This window comes from Scyliorhinus torazame, chromosome 24 (assembly GCF_047496885.1).
Source record: "Scyliorhinus torazame isolate Kashiwa2021f chromosome 24, sScyTor2.1, whole genome shotgun sequence".
Taxonomy (NCBI): Eukaryota; Metazoa; Chordata; class Chondrichthyes; order Carcharhiniformes; family Scyliorhinidae; genus Scyliorhinus; species Scyliorhinus torazame.
Window position 1 is genome coordinate 7146140 of NC_092730.1, and position 22640 is coordinate 7168779.

At 50.0% G+C, this 22640-nt stretch overlaps 1 protein-coding gene across 2 annotated transcripts in view; it reads left to right on the plus strand.

Moving 5' to 3' along the window:
* LOC140399848 (phospholipase A and acyltransferase 3-like) overlaps positions 1-20170 on the plus strand; it is a 55006-nt gene extending 34836 nt beyond the window's left edge. Inside the window, exons 3-6 of one of the 2 annotated variants that reach the window (XM_072489309.1) lie at positions 2859-2964; positions 12268-12536; positions 18801-18920; positions 19950-20170. In XM_072489309.1, coding sequence (XP_072345410.1) covers positions 2859-2964; positions 12268-12536; positions 18801-18875 — 450 coding nt within the window. In that variant the 3' untranslated portion in view covers positions 18876-18920; positions 19950-20170. The remainder of the gene's footprint in view (positions 1-2858; positions 2965-12267; positions 12537-18800; positions 18921-19949) is intronic. The other variant, XM_072489310.1, reaches the window with a different exon arrangement.
* The last annotated feature ends 2470 nt before the right edge of the window (positions 20171-22640 follow it).

Sequence of the window (22640 nt, forward strand, 5' to 3'; positions counted from 1 at the left end):
AAGGCCCAGGGACCAGATGGGTTCCCGGTGGAATTCTATAGAAAATATGTGGACTTGTTGGCCCCGCTGCTGGTAAGGACCTTTAACGAGGCCAGAGAAGGGGGGACCCTACCCCCGACAATGTCGGAGGCGACGGTATCGCTAATCTTGAAGCGGGATAAAGATCCGCTGCAGTGCGGGTCCTATAGGCCTATCTCACTGCTAAATGTGGACGCCAAGTTGCTAGCAAAGGTGCTGGCAACGAGGATAGAGGATTGTGTCCCGGGGGTGGTGCACGAAGACCAGACAGGGTTCGTAAAGGGGAGACAACTAAATGTCAACGTGCGACGGCTATTAGGGGTGATAATGATGCCCCCAGCAGAGGGGGAGGCAGAGATAGTGGCGGCAATGGACGCAGAGAAGGCATTTGATAGGGTGGAGTGGGAGTATCTATGGGAGTTGCTGAGGAGGTTCGGGTTCGGGGACAGGTTTGTCAGCTGGGTTAAACTCCTCTATGGGGCCCCAACGGCAAGTGTGGTCACAGGTCGGCAAAGGTCGGAGTATTTTCGACTACACAGGGGAACAAGACAGGGATGCCCGTTGTCCCCATTACTGTCCACGTTGGCAATTGAACCACTGGCCATAGCGCTGAGAGACTCCAGAAAATGGAGAGGGGTGATTAGAGGGGGAGAGGAACACCGAGTGTCACTCTACGCGGATGACCTACTGTTGTATGTGACGGACCCAGTGGGGGGATGACAGAGGTCATGCAGATATTGAGGGAGTTTGGAGATTTCTCGGGATATAGGCTTAACATGGGAAAGAGTGAGCTATTTGTGATACACCCTGGGGACCAGAGTAGAGGTATAGATGGCCTCCCACTAAGGAGAGTGGAAAGAAACTTCCGACACCTGGGGATTCAGATAGCCAGGAGCTGGGGAACCTTACACAGACTCAATCTGACACGACTGGTGGAACAAATGGAAGAGGATTTCAAAAGGTGGGACATGCAGCCGCTGTCACTGGCGGGCAGAGTGCAGGCAATTAAGATGATGGTCCTCCCGAGGTTCCTATTTGTGTTCCAATGTCTCCCTATACTGATCACTAAGGCCTTCTTTAAAAAAATAGATAGGAGCATCACGAGCTTCGTGTGGGCAGGGAAGGCCCCGAGGGTAAGGAGGGGGTTCCTACAACGTAGGAGAGACAGAGGGGGACTGGCGTTGCCGAATTTGGGCGACTACTACTGGGCCGCCAACGTGGCGATGATTCGTAAATGGATGATAGAGGGAGAGGGAGCGGCGTGGAAAAGGTTGGAGATGAAATCCTGCAAAGGGACGAGTTTAAAAGCGCTGGTGACGGCGCCACTACCGCTCTCCCCAAAATAATTTACCATGAACCCAGTGGTGGCGGCAACATTAAGTATCTGGGGGCAATGGAGGCGACAGAGGGGTGTGCTGGGAGCCTCGGTGTGGTCCCCGATCAGGAACAACCATAGGTTTGCCCCAGGGAGGCTGGACGGAGGATTCCAGAACTAGCACCGGGTCGGAATCAGGAGAGTGGGAGATTTATTTATAGACGGGACGTTTGCGAGCTAGGGAGCGCTTGAGGAAAAGTATGAGCTGCCCCGGGGAAATTTCTTTAGATATATGCAGGTAAGAGCGTTCACGAAACTGGTGAGGGAATTTTGGAGGGGGAGAGGGGACCGGGGGGGGGGGGAGTATTACTTTGTGTTATTTGGTTAGTTTACCATGTTAGTTACACAATGTTGTGTTGCAGTTATCATGTTACCTTTATTTTTATTTTTTTTCATTTGTAAGGGAAAAAATTGTGTTTGAAAACTCTAATAAAATATATTTTTAAAAAAATAATAAATAATCCCCTCCAAGACTTTACCCACAACAGACGTGAGGCTCACCGGTCTATAGTTGCCGGGGTTGTCTCTGCTCCCCTTCTTGAACAAAGGGACCACATTTGCTATCCTCCAGTCCTCTGGCACTATTCCTGTAGCCAATGATGACATAAAAATCAAAGCCAAAGGCTCAGCAATCTCTTCCCTGGCTTCCCAGAGAATCCTAGGATAAATCCCATCAGGTCCCGGAGACTTATCTATTTTCAGCCTGTCCAGAATTGCCAACACCTCTTCCCTACTTACCTCAATGCCATCTATTCTAATAGCCTGGGTCTCAGCATTCTCCTCCACAACATTCTCTTTTTCCTGAGTGAATACTGATGAAAAATATTCATTTAGTATCTCGCCTATCTCTTCAGACTCCACACACAACTTCCCATCCCTGTCCTTGACTGGCCCTACTCTTACCCTAGTCATTCGCATATTCCTGACATACCTATAGAAAGCTTTTGGGTTTTCCTGATAACAGATCAGTCCGAGGGAGAGTTGTTGAGGAGTCTTGTAGCTGTGGGGAAGAAGCTGTTCCTATGTCTGGATGTGCGGGTCTTCAGACTTCTGTACCTTCTGCCTGATGGAAGGGTCTGGAAGAAGACAATGCCTGGTTGGGAGGTGTCTCTGATACTGCTGTCTGCCTTCCTGAGGCAGCGGGAGGTGGAGACAGAATCAATGTGGGGGTGGCAAGCTTGTGTGATGCGTTGGGCTGAGTTCACCACACTCTGCAGTTTCTTGCGATCTTGAGCCGAGCAGTTGCCATACCAGGCTGTGATGCAGCCGAATAGGATGCTCTCTATCGCACATCTGAAGAAGTTTGTGAGAGTCGATGCAGACATGCCAAATTACTTTCGCTTCCGTTAAAGGTTCTAAATAAATGCAATTTGTCAGAGCAGTTGTTATTCTGGACCGTAACTGCAGGAACTTCACTTTCAAATGGTCACGTTGATTTCTAGTGTAAACCCCGTCTTCTTTCCAGTCATCTTCTCAACCCAGACCTGGAGATTTGATTGAAATATTCCGAGGTGCCTACCAACACTGGGCTATCTATATCGGAAATGGATATGTCATTCACTTAACTTCAGGTAAAGGCTACTGAATTTTTCTACTTAGATTCAATGATCTTTTCTATTGACAGAATAAAATTATGAACCTGAAGTCTGTCCATAATCCATTATTTCCAATGGAGACTGCCTATGTAAACATCACACTGTAATTACAATATTTCACCAGTGGAGGTGCTGCTGTGTCACCATTGGAAAGAGGGTGTAATTACAGTGACACCGTTCTGAGACCCTGGGCTGGATTCTCCAATCCCCGACGCTGGAATCGCATTCGGCGAGGGGAGCGGAGAATCCCTGATGACACCCAAATTGGGGGGCCGCTTTCGCGATGCTCCGCCTTACCCACAGCCTCAGGACATTGCCTGAGGCCCCCCCCCCCCCCGCCGATGCGCCGTCCCCAACCAGCCAAGTTCCCAACGGCGTGGGGCACTGTGGTCTCACCCGTCGTGAACTCCGTGTGGCGGCTGCAGACTCATTCCAGGGCCGGCACAGTCCGGGGAGGGCCGATCCGCAGGCAGGGGGGGTTTCATTCAGGGCTGGGTGCACTGTGGAGAGTGAGGGGGGCCCGTTGCGCGCGAGCAGCCGAAGGGGGTACTATTTTTGCGGTCCAGGTCCGTGGGCTGAGTCCGCCATGAACCCCCTCGCGCCGCCACGGACCCGGCAATGCTCCGGGACGTGTCGGCAGCTAGAGCTGGGAGCTCTACGCTGCCTGGCTGCTTGCCCCTCCTTCCTTCGCCAATGGCGGCAAATGTCTTGACATCAAGTTCTGGAATTCCCTCCCTAAACCCCTGCAGCGGACACAAGTGATGGAACCAGTGGGATGTTGTGACCTTACTCCCAATTATTTTGAGGTCAGCATTAATTAGACTGCATGCAGGTAAACTGGCTCAATGTGGGAATGACCTCCCCGCACTCCCTTCCTCTAGCCTGTCTCTGCTACTGTCTGAGTTCACGCTGACTAACTTTAAACCCTCTGTGAGTAAAGTTAACCTCAGCTCCCTGAACTCAATAACCCAGCTTTGACAGAATCGTCCAGACTGGAAACGTTTGCTCCCTTCTCTCTCCCCAGAGGCTGTCAGACCTACTGAGATTGTCCAGTATTTTCTGTTTTTGTTTTAGATTCCAGCATCCACAGTAATTTGCTTTTATCAATAACCCAGCTCTTCATTTCACTCCTCGTTGATACACCTTGGGATATTTAGTCTTAAAGGTAGCAGCGAACTGTAACTTGTAACTAATGGAGGCTTTTAATCAGCTTCAGTAACACATTCCCTTTAACTGCAACTAACCCACGGCCCATCCCTCTAACTGTAAAGACCCTGGATATTCAAACAACCTCAATAAACACTAAAAAAAAGCAAACACATGTGTGGAATCTGAAACAGAAAATGCTGGAAGAACGCAGGTCTGGCAGCTTCTGTGGTGATAGACTGACCACCAACATTCATTACAAAGCCTACCGACTCCCACAGCCACCTCAGAATCACAGTATAATGCAGTGCAGAAGAGGCCCTTTGGTCCACCGCCACATGAAAGACCCTGACCTGCCCATCTAATCCCATTTGCCAGCACATGGCCCACAGCCTTGAATGTTAAGACGTTTCAAGTACTCACCCAGGTACTTCTTAAAGGATGTCAGGTCACCCGCCTCTACACCCTCCCAGGCAGTGCATTCCAGACCATCACCACCCTCTGGGTAGAAAAGGTTTGAACTCCATCTCCCCCTAAGCCTCCTGCCCCTAACCTTGAACTTGTGTCCCCCTCATAACTGCCCCTTGAACTAAGGGGAACAGCTGCTCCCTATCCATGCCCCTCATAATCTTGTACACCTCGATCAGGTCGCCCCTCAGTCGTCTCTGCTCCAGAGAAAATAACCCGAGCCTATCCAATCTCTCTTTATAACTTAAATGTTCCATCCCAGGCACCATCCTGGTGAATCTCTTCTGCACCCCCTCCAGTGCAATCACATCCTTCCTGTAATGTGGCGACCAGAATTGCACACAGTACTCCCGCTGTGGCCTCACCAAAGTTCTATACAACTCCAACAGGACCTCCCTGCTTTTGTAATCCATGCCTCGATTGATAAAGGCAAGTGTCCCATGAGCCTTTTTCACCTCCCTATTAACCTGCCCTTCTGCCTTCAGAGATTTATGGACAAACACGCCAAGCTCCCTCTGTTCCTCGGAACGTCCCAGTGTCAGGCCGCTCATTGAATATTTCCTTGTTAAACTGCTCCTTCCAAAATGTATCAGCTCACACTTTTCTGGGTTAAATTCCATCTGCCACTTTTCTGCCCATTTGACCATCCCGTCTGTATCTTCCTGTAGCCCGGGACTCTCAGCCTCACTGTTAACCACCCGGCCAATCTTTGTGTCATCCGCAAACTTACTGATCACCCCCCCCCCCCCCCCCCCCCCACACACACATAGTCATCTATGTTGTTTATATAAATGATGAATAATAGGGGGCCCAGCACAGATCCCTGTGGTCCGACACTGGACACTGACTTCCAGTCACTAAAGCAGACGTCTGTCATCACCGTTCTTGTCTCCTACAGCTCAGCCAATTTGAATCCACCTTATCAAGTTACCCTGGGACCACATTAGTTGTTCTCCAGTTCTCTGGCACCTCCCCGGTGGCCAGGCAGGAATTAAAGATTTGGGGTCAGATCCCCTGCAATCTCCTCCCTCGCACCCCACAGCATCCTGGGACACAATTCATTCGGACCTGAAGATTTGTCCACTTTTAAGCCTGCCAGCACCTCCGAAACCTTGTCACCCCCAATGTCAATGTGCCCAAGAAACTCCTAGTCTCCCTGAGGTACCCTCAATAATGATGCTTAGAGATTAAACTGTAAAGAAGGCTTTATTAAGCTAATAACTATGCTACAGATTTGGACGAGAGCTGACTGCTATACAGACCATGAGGCAGGCCTTTATGTATGGCTCCCAGATGGGCGGAGCCAGAGGCGGAGTCCCCAGGGTTCCAAGCCTGGTCTTAAAGGGGACATCACCTTACATGATGATAAGGCAGTAACCGTTCATCACATTCGCCCCCTGTTTAAAAAGGAGTCCGGCGGGGATGAAGTGCCATCATAGGTCCATCCGTCTCGGCGGCCGGATCATCCTCCTCGATCTCCTCAGTTCGGGCGATGGTGCGGCGGGCACGGACGTCCCGGTTGAGGGCACATCCGGGAGCACAGCGGTCGGAGCTTCGGTCCGGGTCGGGGCAGAGGAACTAGGCAGGGCCGGGGGTAGCGGAGCCGGCGCCGGCGGGGTGTGTAAAGGGTGGGGGTGGGCCGCACGGTCGGAGCTCACCAACGGGTGATACCAGAAGGGGGTGTTGTAGGGGGTGACGGGTCCTGCAGGGGAGCGGCGCGGGAAGGGGCGTCTGTGGTGGAGGATCCAGCGCGCCAGATCCCGGAGGGAAACCGTATCTTGCCTGCCGTCGGAGTACTCCACGTAGGCGTAACTGGGGTTGGCGTGGAGCAGTCGGACCTTTTCAACTAGGGGGTCCGTTTTATGGCTCCTCGCGTGCCTCCGGAGAAGAACAGGTCCCGGAGCCGTCAGCCAAGGTGGAAGCGAGACCCCGGAGGTAGACTTCCTGGGGAAGAGAAACAATCGCTCATGAGGGGTCTCATTTGTGGCCGTGCAGAGGAGTGACCTAATGGAGTGTAGGGCATCGGGTAGGACCTCCTGCCAGCGGGTGGTTGGGAGATTTCTCGACCGCAGGGCCAGAAGGACAGCCTTCCACACGGTCGCATTCTCCCTCTCCACCTGCCCGTTTCCCCGTGGGTTATAGCTGGTCGTTCTGCTCGAGGCGATGCCTTTGCTGAGCAGATACTGACGCAGTTCATCGCTCATGAACGATGTACCCCGGTCGCTGTGGATATAAGCAGGGAAACCGAACAGGGTGAAGATGCTGTGCAGTGCCTTAATCACCGTGGCTGAGGTCATGTCGGTGCAGTGAATGGCGAATGGGAAACGGGAGAACTCATCGATCACGGTGAGGAAATAGGCATAACGGTTGGTGGACGGGAGGGGCCCCTTGAAGTCCACGCTCAGTCGCTCAAAGGGGCCCGAGGCCTTCACGAGCCGAACCTTGTCTGGCCGATAGAAGTGCGGTTTGCACTCCGCACAGACCTGGCAGGCCCTGACCATGGCCTTGACCTCCTTGGTTGAGTAAGGTAGGTTGCGGGACTTAATGAAATGGACGAGCCGGGTAACCCCCGGGTGGCAGAGGTCATTGTGGATGGCTTGCAGGCGGTCCTCCTGCGCGTTGGCGCATGTGCCGCGGGACAGGGCATCTGGGGGCTCGTTGAGCTCCCCTGGACGATACTTGATATCGTACGAGTAGGTGGAGAGTTCGATCCTCCGCCTCAAAATTTTATCGTTTTTTATTTTGCCCCGTTGCATGTTATCGAACATATAGGCGACCGACCGTTGGTCGGTGACGAGGGTAAACCTCCTACCGGCGAGGTAGTGTCTCCAGCACCGCACAGCCTCCACAATGGCTTGTGCCTCCTTTTCGACTGCAGAGTGTCGAATCTCGGAGGCGGTGAGGGTTCGAGAGAAGAACGCTACTGGTCTGCCTCCTTGATTGAGGGTAGCAGCCAGGGCGATGTCTGATGCATCGCTCTCTCTCTGGAAAGGGATGGTTTCGTCCACCGCGTGCATGGCGGCCTTGATGATGTCGGCCTTGATGCGGTTGAAGGCCAATTGAGCCTCAGCCGAGAGGGGAAAAGTGGTGGTCTTTAGGAGTGGGCGGGCTTTGTCCGCATACTTGGGGACCCACTGGGCGTAATAGGAGAAAAGCCCCAAGCGCCGTTTGAGGGCCTTGAGGCTGCGGGGGAGAGGGAGTTCCTTAAGGGGGCGCATGCGGTCGGGGTCGGGACCTAGGACCCCGTCTTCCACGCCATAGCCGAGGATGGCCAGCCGGGTGGTGTGGAAAACGCATTTGCCCTCGTTATAGGTCAGGTTAAGGGCTCGGGCGGTCTGGAGGAACTTTTTGAGGTTAGCGTCATGGTCCTGCTGATCATGGCCGCAGATGGTGACATTGTCCAAGTACGGGTATGTAGCCCGCAAACCGTACTGGTCCACCATTTGGTCCATCGCCCTTTGAAAGACGGAGACCCCATTTGTGACACCAAAGGGGACCCTGAGGAAGTGGAAGAGCCGGAAGGCTGCTTCGAAGGCAGTATAGAGGCGGTCTTTCGGTCGGATGAGGAGCTGGTGATAGGCAAATTTGTGGTCGACCGTGGAAAAGACTCGGTATTGGGCGATCCGATTTACCATTTCCGCGATGCGAGGAAGGGGTACGCATCAAGCTGCGTGAATCGGTTTATGGTCTGGCTATAATCCACGGCCATCCGTTTCTTGTCCCCGGACCGGACTACCACCACTTGCGCTCTCCAAGGGCTGTTGCTATCCTCGATGACCCCCTCTCCCAGTAAACGCTGGACCTCTGACTTGATAAAAGCCATATCTTGGGCACTGTAGCGCCGGCTCCTGGTGGCGACGGGCTTACAGTCGGGAGTGAGGTTAGCGAATAGCGAGGGGGGTGCGACTTTCAGTGTCGCAAGGCAGCACACCGTGAGGGGGGGCAAGGGTCCGCCGAACTTCAGTGTCAGGCTTCGGTGGCTGCACTGGAAATCCAGTCCGAGCAGCAGGGGGGCACAGAGGTGAGGGAGGATATAAAATTTGAAACGGGTGTATTTGGCACCCTGGATCGAGAGATCCGCAATACAGTACCCAGTGATTTGTACCGAGTGGGACCCAGATGCGAGGGCTATGGTTTGGGATGTGGGATGGGTGCGTAGGGAGCAGCGCCTTACCGTTTCAGGGTGGATAAAGCTCTCCGTGCTCCCGGAGTCGAAGAGGCATGCAGTGTCGTGCCCGTTGACCTGGACCTGCATCATGGAGTTCTGCAGGTGTTTCGGCCGAGTTTGATCGAGGGTGATCACACCCAGTCGTGGGTAGTTGGAGTCGTAAAATGGCCGCTGCCGTTGGTCGCACGTGTCGGGTCGAGAAGATAGCCGCCGACCAGATGGCCGCTCCCATGATTCGCACGAGGCTGATGACGCGTCAGAAGAGGACGTGTTGGGTCGGTGCGCAGCAGCATTGCGAGGCCTACGGGCCTGAGAGCCTGATTTTCGGGCCGGCTGTTCTTTGTTTTTCTGGCCCCTGGGTCTGGCCAGGCAGACCCTCGCAAAGTGCCCTTTCTTCACGCAGTCGCTGCAGATCGCGGAGCGGGCTGGGCAGCGTGGGCGTGGGTGCTGACCCTGCCCGCAGAAGTAGCAAGGTGTGCCCCCATGGTGAGCGGGTCGCCGCGTGGCGCAGGCCTGTAATACGGGCGAGTCTGAGGAAGTCCAGGGGGGGGCTGGCAGAGTCCGCGGGGTACGAACCCAAGTTATGTCGGACCACCTCGAGCGAGGAGGCGAGCGTTAGCGTCTCCTGGAGGTCTTTTGCCCCGTTTTCGAGCAGTTGCTGCCGGATGTAGGTTGAGCGGATGCCGGACACGAAAGAATCTCTGATGTGCAGGTTCATATGGACTTACCCTGTCACATCCTGATGGTCACAGTCCCTGGCCAGCGCGGTGAGTTTCTCAACAAACTCGTCGAGCGATTCCCCCGAGCGCTGCCGGCAGGTAGAGAGCAGATGCCGGGCGTGCACCTCATTGACGGGTTGACAAACCGCTTGCGGAGCAACTCAATCGCTTCCTCATAAATAGTCGCCTTTTCGAGCGTGGCGGAGATTCTGTGACTCACCCGGGCGTGGAGTAGACGCAGTTTGCGTGGCCCCAGGATGGGAGTCTCTGCGGAGTCCAGGTAGGCCTCGAAGCACCGCAGCCAGTATTTAAAAATTTCCTATGCCTCCGGCGTTCGTGCTTCTAGATTGAGCTTCTCTGGTTTTAGGCCTGCGTCCATCCTGAATCTAGTTTAGCCTAATAAATTGAGGTACCCTCAATAATGATGCTTTGGGATTAAACTGTAAAGAAGGCTTTATTAGGCTAATAACTATGCTACAGATTTGGACGAGAGCTGACTGCTATACAGACCATGAGGCAGGCCTTTATGTATGGCTCCCAGATGGGCGGAGCCCCCAGGGTTCCAAGCCTGGTCTTAAAGGGGACATCACCTTACATGATGATAAGGCAGTAACCGTTCATCACACTCCCTCAATTACAGCTCCTCACATCCTGCTTCCTGTAAGGACTCTGTCCCTTTCTCCCAGTTCCTCTGCCTCCGTCGCACCTGTTCTGATGATGCCACCTTTGAAAATGGAGCTTCTAACATGTCTACCTATTTTTAAATTGAGATACCCCCCACACCACGTGGTTGACAGATGATAGGGTCCCATGATAGGGTCCCCCTTTTCCTCACTTTCTACTCCAACAAACTCCACATTCAAAGGATCATCCTCCGTCATTTCTGCCAACTCCAGCATGGTGCCACCACCAAACACATCTTCCCCTCACCCCCTTGTCAGCATTCTGCAGAAACCGCTCCCTTCATTGCACCTTGGTCCACTTCTACATCACCCCCAACACCCCAGCCCCTTCCCACAGCACTTTCGATGCAATCTCAGAAGGTGCAACACCTTCTTCTGTAGCCATGTAAAATGGCTGCGGTCCGATTAATCTGGCCAAAACCCAGTTTGAAATGGCTAACCCGAAAGACTGCTGGGAAAAGCAGCCAAGAAGACACAAGCAGGCAGCTGCAGACAGGTTTGCATATTCACCTCTGGGAACGTAGCCCAGATCGATACTCAGGGCTATCAACAGCCCTTCAACACAGGTATCCGCAGTTTCATTCAGGACTGTTTACACCTAATCAACTCAGACATCCAGTTAAATCGGCTATCCCCGGGAACAATTGCAACATATTAGCAATTGAATATCGGGCCAGACCTGTCGGCGCCTGCAGTGGCCGAAACAAAGACAGGTGAGCGACCACCCCCCCCGATCGAGGAATCGCCTCACCATTGGACACATCGACCCCAGAGACTGGGGACAGAATCCAATCACTTGGGACTCAGGGTCAAGGCCCGCCCCGGGAGGCGGGAAGCCCCTGGGCCCTATAAAAGTAAAGGTCCAAGTTCAGATCTCTCTCTCTCTCATCTTCGCCTGCTCGAGACCTTCGGAAGACCAGCCACCGGCAGCAGTAAGTTTGAATTCAACGATCGCTATCCGGTAGAGACACCTAGCCACCGACCTGTAGCAGCCCTTTTGAATCCCGCGGGCCAGATTTGATTGGACAAGCCATTCGTTTCCCGGACCTGGTGGGCTCTTCCTAAGTTAAGTATTGGCCAGTAGTGATAGGTTTGTTATATAGAAAGTAGTATTAGGGTATTAATATTGCTTGTTGTATATAATAAATGACCGTTGTTTTAATCCTTACTAAGCGGTGTGCTGTATTATTAATCATAACCTGAACTTGAACCACGTGGCGGTATCATAAAGATACCTGGCGACTCATGAGCAAAGGTGACCTAAAGAGAGCAAATAGACTAAAGCTAGAAAGAGCAACACTTCTTTACACCCGTACTCCTCACTGTTCAAGGCCCCAAACACTCCTTTGAGGTGAAGCAATACTTTGTTTGCACCTCCCTCCATTTGGTACACTGGATTCGCTGCTCCCATTGTCCGCGTGTCTCTCCTCGGCCTGCTGCAATGCTCCAGTGAAGCCAACGCAAACTGGAGGAGCAGCACCTCATCTTCCAATTAGGCACCTTACAGCCCCTGGGCTCAACACTGGGCTCAACAACTTTAGACTAGGAACTTTCTCCTCCATCTTGACATTTTCTTTAATATCCCAAACAATTTTTGCCGCAATGCAAATCGCCTCCACTTTACTGGGGCCATTTGTCACGTGTTCCTCAGTTTTGCTTTCACTGGGCACTGACCTTTATGCTCCCGTCAACACATTCTGATATCTTACATCATGGCAACTCCTAGCACCTTCCTCTGGCATGAATGCTTCATCTGTCTCGTGACCACACATCTTTGTTTCAACCTCTTCCACCAATCACTGATATTCTACTCTGCTCCACCCTCTCTTGTACAGTAAATAATCCAACACATTTCTCTGTCTTTATCTCTGGCGAAGTCAAACGGACTTGAAACGTTCGATTCTGGCAGAGCAGGCTCGAAGGGCTGAATGGCTTCCTCCTGCTTCTATTTTCTGTGTGTGTTCGCTTGGTTTTCTCTCCCCACAGATGCTGCCAGACCTGATGAGTTGTTACAGAATGTTTTTAAACTCAATAAACTGTTCCATTAATATATCAAAACTGTCTCAATAAACTGCTGCTTTAATACATTTTCTAGATGGAGGATCTGGTGAAACATTGAGCAATGTAATGTCCAGTTCTACAATATTTGCTGTGGTTAAAAAAGAGCGTCTCTCTGCAGTAGCTGGATCCAGTGAATACCGTGTCAACAACACGGCTGATCAGATCAGGAACAGGTTACCTGTTCGCCAGATACTACAAAATGCCGAAGCGCAAGTTGGAAACAGACAGAAGTATAACGTAACAGCAGCAAACTGTGAACACTTTGTCAAATGGCTTTGTTACGGGAAAGCTGAATCGAGGCAGGTGAGTGAGTCAATCCCATAATCCACAGGTAATTATAGACTAGCAGGATCTTCTGGTCATGGACATTCTTCCATCTGTTGCTGAACAAGGAGACATCTGAGCAGTTACAGCAGCCCCAGGAGGAAGGGTGAGAGTGACACCACCCCACTGATGTAGAAACCCCGTTATTAAATCTGACTCCAGCTCAGATAACTGGCACTGTGTGAACTATAGAAGGTAGTGTAGTCAGGATCTGCGTGGGTCACAGGGGATGAGCGACCACAGGAAGATCGGGAAGGTGTCAAATCGCTGAAGGTTGAGGTTGCAGACGGGGTCTTGTTATGTATTTATATTTATTCCTCTGAGCTTCACAAAGCTCTGCTCTGTTATGTATTGCTGTATTCACCAGAAATGATGTCAGCAGTCACTCGCGCGGGGAAAGAGGCTGAGATGAAGCAGCCACCTAAGTGAACACACACCTGTAAATAAAGCTCGTTGTTTTTAACCCTCGGTGCTCCCGAGTGTCACTCTCTGATATACAAAAGCACCCATGGACCAGTTGAACCAGTAACATTCCTCGTCACAATGGACGTCTCAGCACTCTATACCAGCATCCCCCATGACGACGTGTAGCCACTTAAAATGGCTAACTCCCGATTCAAAATGGCGAACGGCAAAGGCTAATGGGAAAATCAGCCAACAGGACAAAAACGAGCAGCTGCAGGTTGACTGTGTATTCACCTCTGGGAAGGCCAGACAAGATCGATACCAGTAACCATCAGCATAACAAAACACCAGCCATCTGCATACTAATGAGCAATCCCCGGGAACAATGAGCAACATTTAGACACACAAAGCCAAACCAGACTCTTGGGCGCCAGCAGAAGGCGACACAAAGGGAGGTGAACGACCACCTCAAGACCGCCCATCGATCAGGGAACCGCTCCAGCATTGGAGAAAATCGAACCAAGTGATTGGGACAAAGTCCAATCACTTGGGACCAGGTACAGGGTCCGCCCCGAAAGGCGGGAAGCCCCTGGGAACTATAAGAATTGAGCCCAAGTTCAAGTCGCTCTCTTCTCTTCAACTGCCCTCCACCAGCACTCTGCTCTTCAGCTCTTCAACAGCCGCTTAAAACAGTAAGTCTTACTTCAACGCTCGCTACGAGATAGGCGGTCCTAGCTACCAACCTGTACCAACTTCGAATCCCGCAGGCTCAGAACCCGAACGAAAGGCCATTCATTTCCCTGACCTGGTGGGCCAGTTCCAAGTTAAGTATAGGCCTGTTAGTCGTAGAAGTAGCTTAGACGTAGAATTTATGCATGAGTAGTGATTACTGTGTATAATAAATGTGCTTTGATTTAAATCTTACTAAGCGGTGTATTGGATTATTGATCATTACTCGGACTTGAACCACGTGGCGGTATCATAAAGATACCTGGCGACTCAAGAGCAAAGGTAATAAAACAGAGCAATTAAACTAAGGCCAAGTTAGCAACAGACGGCATTGCTGCAACAGCCTCAGTGCTCAACACCGACAACTGCCAATCTCCAGACGCAATTCTGCAACTCATCCGCTTCATTCTGGATCACAACGTCTTCACCTTCGACAACAAGTTCTTCATCCAGACGCATGGAACAGCCATGGGGACCAAATTCGCACCCCAATACGCCAACATCTTCATGCACAAGTTTGAACAGGACCTACTCACCGCACAGGACCTTCAACCGACGTTATACACCAGATATATCGATGACATTTTTTTCCTTTGGACCCACGGCGAAGAATCACTGAAACAACTACACGATGACATTAATAAGTTCCATCCAACCATCAGACTCACCATGGACTACTCCCCAAAATCAGTTGCATGCTTGGACACACTCGTCTCCATCAAGGACGGTCACCTCAGCACTTCGCTTTACCGCAAACCCACGGATAACCTCACGATGCTCCACTTCTCCAGCTTCCACCCTAAACACATTAAAGAAGCCATCCCCTATGGACAAGTGCTCCGTATACACAGGATCTGCTCAGACGAGGAGGAGCATAACAGACATCTACAGACATTGAAAGATGCCCTCGTACGAACGGGATATGGCGCTCGACTCATCGATCAACAGTTCCAACGCGCCACAGGAAAAAACCGCACCGACCTCCTCAGAAGACAAACATGGGACACAACCGACAGAATACCCTTCGTCGTCCAGTACTTTCCCGGAGTGGAGAAACTACGACATCTTCACAGCCTTCAACGTGTCATCGATGAAGATGAACATCTTGCCAAGGTCATCCCCACACCCCCAATACTTGCCTTCAAACAACTGCGCAACCTCAAACAAACCATTGTTTGCAGCAAACTACCCAGCCTTCAGAACAGTGACCACGACACCACACAACCCTGCCATGGCAATCTGTGCTAGACGTGCCCGATCATCGACATGGATACCACCATTACACGCGAGAACACCACCCACCAGGTACGCGGTACATACTCGTGCGACTCGGCAAACGTTGTCTACCTCATATGCTGCAGGAAAGGATGTCCCGAAGCGTGGTACATTGGCGAGATCATGCAGACGCTGCGACAACGAATGAACGGACATCGCGCGACAATCACCAGGCAGGAATGTTCCCTTCCAGTCGGGGAACACTTCAGCAGTCAAGGGCATTCAACCTCTGATCTCCGGGTAAGCGTTCTCCAAGGCGGCCTTCAGGAGGAGCGACAACGCAGAATCGCCGAGTTCCGCACACATGAGTGCGGCCTCAACCGGGACCTGGGATTCATGTCGCATTACATTCATCCCCCACCATCTGGCCTGCGAAATCCTACCAACTGTCCTGGCTTGGTACAATTCACACCTCTTTAACCTGGGGTTACCCCATCTCTGGATCTGTAAAGATTTAATCACCTGCTAATGCTCGCATTCCAAGCATTGTCTGGCATCTTTGAATCTGTCTATATATGTGTTTCTGGAACATACCTCTTCATTCACCTGAGGAAGGAGCAGCGCTCCGAAAGCTAGTGACATCGAAACAAACCTGTTGGACTTTAACCTGATGTTGGAAGACTCTTACTATACAAAATAAAAACTGGCGACGAGGGCTTCAAATGATGATTGCCAGCTGCCTGGGAAGAGGAATTTGTCAAAGAAAAGCTGGGAAAAGAAAATTTAGAGAAGAAGGCTTTTGCATGTGCTCCAGACCGAATGGGCGAGGCGGACGTGAGTAACCATACTCTGCTGCAGTTATAGAGCTGGGTATGTTAAAAAAGAGGCTGAAACTCGGGTTCTTGCCGTGTGTGAAAGAACACTCGAGGTAGCTGCTGGGAACGCGTTTCAAAGTGTGCATACAGAAAACCTCCATTCGTAGAGAAAATGGCGGGAGTTTTCAACTATGATGAAAATGTGGAGCAATGGAGCTCCTATACGGAGCATTTTGACTATTTTACGCAGGCAAACAAAATAGCTGAAGATGTTCTGCTGCCCACTTTCCTGAGCGTGATGGGGGGGAAATGTTTAATCTCCTCCATAGTTTAGTGCAGCCTGAGAAGCCAGACCCTAAAACGTATGAACACACAGACACGCGTGTGTGTAACCTCACAGTCTCTCTCCCGAGCTCCAAATCTGCCTCCTCATTCTCTTGGGTGAAGATCGATGTGAAATATTAGTTTAACACTCTACCGATGTCCTCTAGATCCACCCACAGATTCCCCCCATGGTCCCTAATGGGCTCTACCTTTTCTCAGGTTATCCTCTTCCCACTGATATACTCTTAGAATATCTTGGGATTTTCCCTACTTTTACCAGATAGATTCCTCATATCCCCACTTTGCTCTCCGAATTGCTTTCTTAAGCTCCATCCTACACTTTCTGTACTCCATTAATGCCTCCGCTGATTTCCTTCCCTTGCACTTATTAAAAGTCTCTTTCTTCCTTCTCATTGTATCCTGAATATCTCCGGTTATCCCTGGTTTCTTGGGTTTGTTACTCCTTCCTATTGCCTGAGAGGGAACATGCTGGGCTTGTACCCTCCACATTTCCACTTTGAACGTCTCCCACTGCTCTTCAGTAGATCTCCCCACCAGTAACTTGTTCCAATCTATCTTGGCCAGATCCTGCCTTATTTTACTAAAGTCGGCTCTCCCCCAATCCAAGACCTTTGCAATTTGTCTATTTCTTTGTCCATAACAAACTGAAATTGTACCATGTTGTGGTCGCTATCACTAAAATGCTTCCCCACCGTCTCATCAACCACCTGTCTGATCAAAATTTGAATGCCACTCTCCAGAGATTGGGGGACTATGGTCTGGGAGTCCGTAAGGACAAGTGTGAGTTCTTCCAATCCTCCAATGAGTATTTGGGACGTGATTGATTCCATGGGTCTTCACAAATCTCATTCAAAGGTTAAGGTTATCACAGAGGTGCCTGTACCTCATATTGTTCACCAGTTACATTCCTTCCTGCGATTGTTGAACAACGGTGGAAGATTTGTTCCAAACTTGGCAACCATTCTGAAACTGTTACATAACCTCTTGTGCCAGAACAAGGAGTGGAAGAGGTCAGATCAATGCAATAATGCTTTCATGCAATCCAAAACAGCGTCACTTAAATCTGAAGCTCTTACGCATGATGATCTTACTCTACCCCTACAGTTAGCTTGTGATGTGTCCCCTTACAGTGTAGGGGCCGTGCTCGCCCACATCATGCTGCTGAGTGAAGAAAGGCCCATTGCTTTTGGGTCTCGAACATTGAGAGAAGCTGAAAGGAACTATGCCCAGATTGAAAAGGAAGCTTTAGAGATCACCTTTAGAGTAAAGAAATTCCTTCAGTTCCTATATGGGAGAACGTTTAACTTGCTGCCAGACCATCGCCCATTAACAAACATTTTTTGGCCACACACGGGATCTGTCACTTGCAGCAAGTAGAATGCAGAGATGGGCACTGCTTTTGTCTGCACACTTATACCATGAAGTATCGACAATCAAGTCTACATAGGAACACGGATGGACTTTCAAGATTAATACCAGGTAGTTTGTCAGACTACTCAAATAGGAACATTTTCTACTTTGAACAAGGAGACAATACACCAGTCACTTCTAGACAAGTGAGGAAATACACTCGGAGCGATCCGATACTCCCAGACATGATGGATATGGTATTACGAGGGAAGACTTTAAAACTAGCGCCTAACCTGAAACCCTCCTCCCCCAGGGAATAGAGCTGTCAGTACCATCAGGATGTCCGCTGTGGGGGCTCAGAGTGATCATTCCACTACCATTGAGAAAGTGAGTGTTAGAGAAGCTACATGAGGGCCATTGCACAGTTTTACGTATGAAGGAAAGAGCGAGGCGTTATTTCTGGCGGTCTGGACTGGAAGCAGAAATTAAAGAGAAAGCTGGAATATGTTCCTCTTGTGCAAAGATAAGAAAACTGCCACCCTTAGCAACGCTGCATCCATGGGAATGGCCTGAAGAGGCTTGGCAATGAGTGAATGTGGAATTTGCAGGACCTTTTGAAGGACACATGTTCTTGATGCTCACACCAAGTGGCCAGAGGTCACCGTGATGAAATCTAATTCATCAGAGAAGACTATCGAGAAGTTAGAAGTGTTTAATCGTTTTGGATTCCCTGAACAACTGGTAAGTGACAACAGACCTCAACTTGTCTCACAAGAATACCCAGCAGACAGGCACTAAGGGAATGCACAATAGCTTATTTGTGTTTGTATGAATGGATGTGTTGTTGGAGAAAGTGGTTAGCACTACTGCCTCGTGGCGCCAGGGACCCGGGTTCAATTCCAACCTTGGGTTACTCTGTGGAGTTTGCACGTTCTCCCCGTGTCTGCGTGAGTTTCCTCCGGCTCCTCCAGTTTTCTCCCACAGGTTAGGTTGGATCGGCCATGATCAATTGCCCCTTAGTGCCCAATGGTTATGTGGGGTTACCGGGTTATGGGGGGCTGGGCCTAGGTAGGGTGCTCTTTCAGAGGGTCAGTGCAGACTCGATGGGCTGAATGGCTTCCTTCTGCACTGTAGAGATTCCATGAAAAGGTTGATGTGAGGAATGGTGGGCCATGGTGGCTGGGGCTCCAATCCCTGGTTATTCCAGAGAATGGGAATGGAGAGCGATGACATCTGAACTGGAAGAGGCAGACTGGGAAGGTCACTAGGGGCCATACCTCAGTGACTCGGGAGATTATCTATCGCTGGGTCCCAGAGTCTCTGAAAACATCTTCACTGTGCTGCCTGTTTCTGTCTCTCTGACTGATACAATCTCTTCTCACAGGCAGAAAATGCTGTTGCTGCTGGTATTGTTGGTGCTATCGCGGCCATTATAACTTCCGCGATGCGGCAAACTTAGGTTGTCCTCTTGAACGTTGACAGAAGCACTGACTGATGATTAACCGTATGTATTAAGTTGCTTCATTTTGTTTTTAAAAATTTAGAGTACCCAATTTTATTTTCCAATTAAAGGGCAATTTAGCGTGGCCAATCCACGTATCCTGCACATCTTTGGGTTGTGGGGGTGAGACTACACGGACATGGGGAGAATGTGCAAACTCCACACGGAGAGTGACCCGGGGCCGGGATCCAACCTGGGTCCTCAGCGCCGTGAGGCATCGGTGCTAACCATTGCGCCGCCATTAAGTTGCTTCATAAACTCCATGTTCCCATTTAAATCAACATTCTTTGTAATTATTCATTGAAGAATGTGAATAAATGATCTCCATTAAAGACAGGCCGATATTTCTCGAGTGCCTTTCATAACCTCCCAGTCCCCAGCGGTTCAGTTAATGGCGCTGTTTTGATGTGTACTAACTGTTTGTAATGAAGGGAATGTGACAGCTTCCTTTAGGCTCCAATACTGATCACCAATCCGGAGAATTTCCACAGCATCAGTCTGGCTGGGATATGAAAGGGTTTGTGGCGAGGGAGCTGGTGTTGGGATTAGACCGTGTTGTGAACACTCTGTCCGTGACATTCAATATGGTACAATCGTATCACATCAGGTGAGAACATCCCAAAATCCACAGGGAATTATAGATTGGCGGGAATCTGGTCTTCCTTTCGTCTTCGAGTCAGCAGCTGCCCATCCAAGAGTCTGAAACATATTGAAAGAAGCAGGTGAGAGGAGTGGGCGAGCGCAGTGGGGGGTGCGGTGGGGTGAATGGCAGAATTCTATCAGTTTAATCAGGAGGGAATTGAGGAACCTGACTGGGGAAATGCGGTGAGGTTAGAATTCCCTGGTTATTCCAGAGAATGGGAATGGAGAGTGGTGACATGTGAGCTGGAAGAGGCAGACTGGGAAGGTCACTAGGGGCCATGTACTCAATGACTCGGGAGATTATCTATCGCTGGGTCCCAGAGTCTCTGAAATCATCTTCACTGCACTGTCTGTTTCGGTCTCTCTAACTGATACAATCTCTTTCCACAGATCGCCAAATCCCTGCGCTGTGGCTCACAGTCTGTCAATGGCTGCTTGCGGTGTTGCTGTTGTTTCCCTGGCTCTCTCTGCAGTTTGTATTGCTCCTGTCACTGTTGAGGTTACTGTGGAAAATGTGCAAAAACTCTGTTCCAACACATCTCTCAATAATTACTTAGCAATAAAGATGATTTCTCCCGATCTGCCCCAGTCGGAGAGTTTCTGAAGTTGAACCATTTCTCTGGGATTCTATCCATGTAAGGTCAGTACACCACAGGGATGGACAGAAGGACAGAGCGGGGAATTGGAAAGGTGAGTCCGGAACAATATTAACTCACAATAAAGCAACAGGACACTGGGACGCAGGGAGAAACCAGGAAATAGGGGGAGCAGAAACTAACACGGAGAGTTTACGATTCACAAGAAGGAACGGTGACTCCCGGGGATGGATTTCTGGGTTATAGCAGGAAATCCACAAACAACAGCAATCGGGTGGGATATAAACAGAAAATGCTGGAAAATGCTGAGCAAGTCTGGCAGCATCAGTGGAGAATTCTATTTTTAATGCAGATTTCTAGCTTTCAAACTAGTTGGATGGGGTTTGGATGGATATTGATTGATGGATGACCAGATGTGACAAAGTAATCACCTCTGAGAATCTTATAAGACAGGATCTCCCCCCCTCTGGTTCTGTGACCGATTCTCTTCAATCTGGGCCCCTCTGGTTACCCACTGTCCTGCCAACTGGGAAACACTTTCTCCTCATCGCCTCTCTCCAAACCCTTCCTGATTTTGAACGCCTCCTCGATTAAATCTCCCCTTAACCTTCTCTGCTCTATGGAGAACAATCCCAGCTTCTCGCAGTCTCTCTCCACATTCACTGAAGTCCCTAATCCCTGGGGACATTCTAGAAAATCTCCCTCCGTACCCTCTCTGAATCCTCAACGTCCTTCCTAAAGTGAGGGGTCCAGAATTGGACTGAATTCTCCATTCCGGTTGTAATTGTCCCAGGGTAAATGGTGTTAGAACAAGTTGTAATCACTCGGGTGCATGAACTGCAACAAAGTGAAACCGGATGAACCACCCAGCATCAACCTCGGCAATGGAAATGACATCGGCAAACTCAACCCTGTCGAAGTTCTCCTTACTAACACTTGGGGACCTGTGCTAAATTTGGGAGAGCTGTCTCATAGACTGATCAAGCTTCCGGCTGACATAGTGTTGCGCCACTCTGGGCTCGTGCGCAGTCAATTCCAGCCCTGGAGTCCCAACACAAGTAAATTAACCAAGAATCCCTATACAACTTGCAGAATCTTTGGCCCTTTGACTGCTCAAGAGGTCATAGCTACCAGGTTTCTAAGTTGAACACAATAACTGCTTATTTATAACAGAAAGAAAGTTGAAATATGCAATAATTATAACTGAATAACTGCCAGTTACTACTCCCCCCTTTTACTGTCCCACCCTCTACCCAAACACACACAAGGCAGACACAGACAGAGGTGGGGAGAGGGGTAAAATAAAGGGAATTAAAATTAAATGAAAGACGAGTGTCCTTGTTTCATTGTTGAGGACGTTGCAACAGGCTGTCCTCACAGGATGCTTGAGGATCCAATGACACTGGTGTTTGGTGAGAGATGATCTCCTGGCAGTATCATTCAGTCAGTACTCCCAGACAATAGGTTTTCCTCTGGAGAGGCACTTTAACTTTTAGCAAACTGGACATTCACTCAAAGGAAGCGCCTCAGGCCTGTCCAACTCTTACTTGTTTCCAATTCCACCAGAATGACCAACAGCCTTACTGAGGTGAGAACAGAGTACCCCACACATGCTTTGAAAAGGGTTGTAAACAACTGACCATGTCTTCAGCTGGTGGCTGGACTGGATTTCCTTGCAGTTCAGTCTGGCTGTGGAGATCCATTAGATGATAGAGAGATTAGGCTGTGACCCTCCAGCTTCGGACATCGAAACAAAAGGTTAAAAAAAACACACCGGAAGGAAAATTCCAGATTCAGCCCTGACCAATCCGCAGCAGGCATTGATAAGGCCTGGCAATTCGAAAGTCCACTGAAAGACAGCCAAGTCCATCACAATATGTCAGCACTGATCTCCCTTGAATCTGCTGATCCGAAATATAAATGGCTCCTTGAAACCTTCCTAAATCAGTCCTCAGTTTACCAGCCACTCGAATTAAAGGTGTAGTCCATCTTAAAGGCATAGGCACATTAAATGGTCTATGTACAAAAATTGAAATAGCAGAACAACAGAAATTAAGGTAAAAACAAGGGATTAACAGGAGGACCCTTACAATATTCATACTCATGGAATCATGCCTTACAGATAATGTTCCAGACACCACCATCACCATCCTGGATCTGTCCTGTCCCACCAACAGGACAGATCCAGCAGAAGTGGCGGCTCAGTGATATACAGTTGAGAGTTGTCCAATCTGTAACCTCATAGCCCAGCATATCCCCCGCTCCACCATCACCAAGGCAGGGAATCAAACCTGGTTCAGTGAAGGGTGCAGGAGGGCATGCTAGCAGCAGCACCAGGCAGACCTAAAAATGAGATGGTAAACTGTTGAAGCAACACAGGACTACTTGTGTGTCAAACAGCATAAGCAGCAAGTAATAGACAGAGCTGAGTGATTCCACAACTAACAGATCAACTCTTAAGCTCTGCAGCCCTGCCACATCCAGG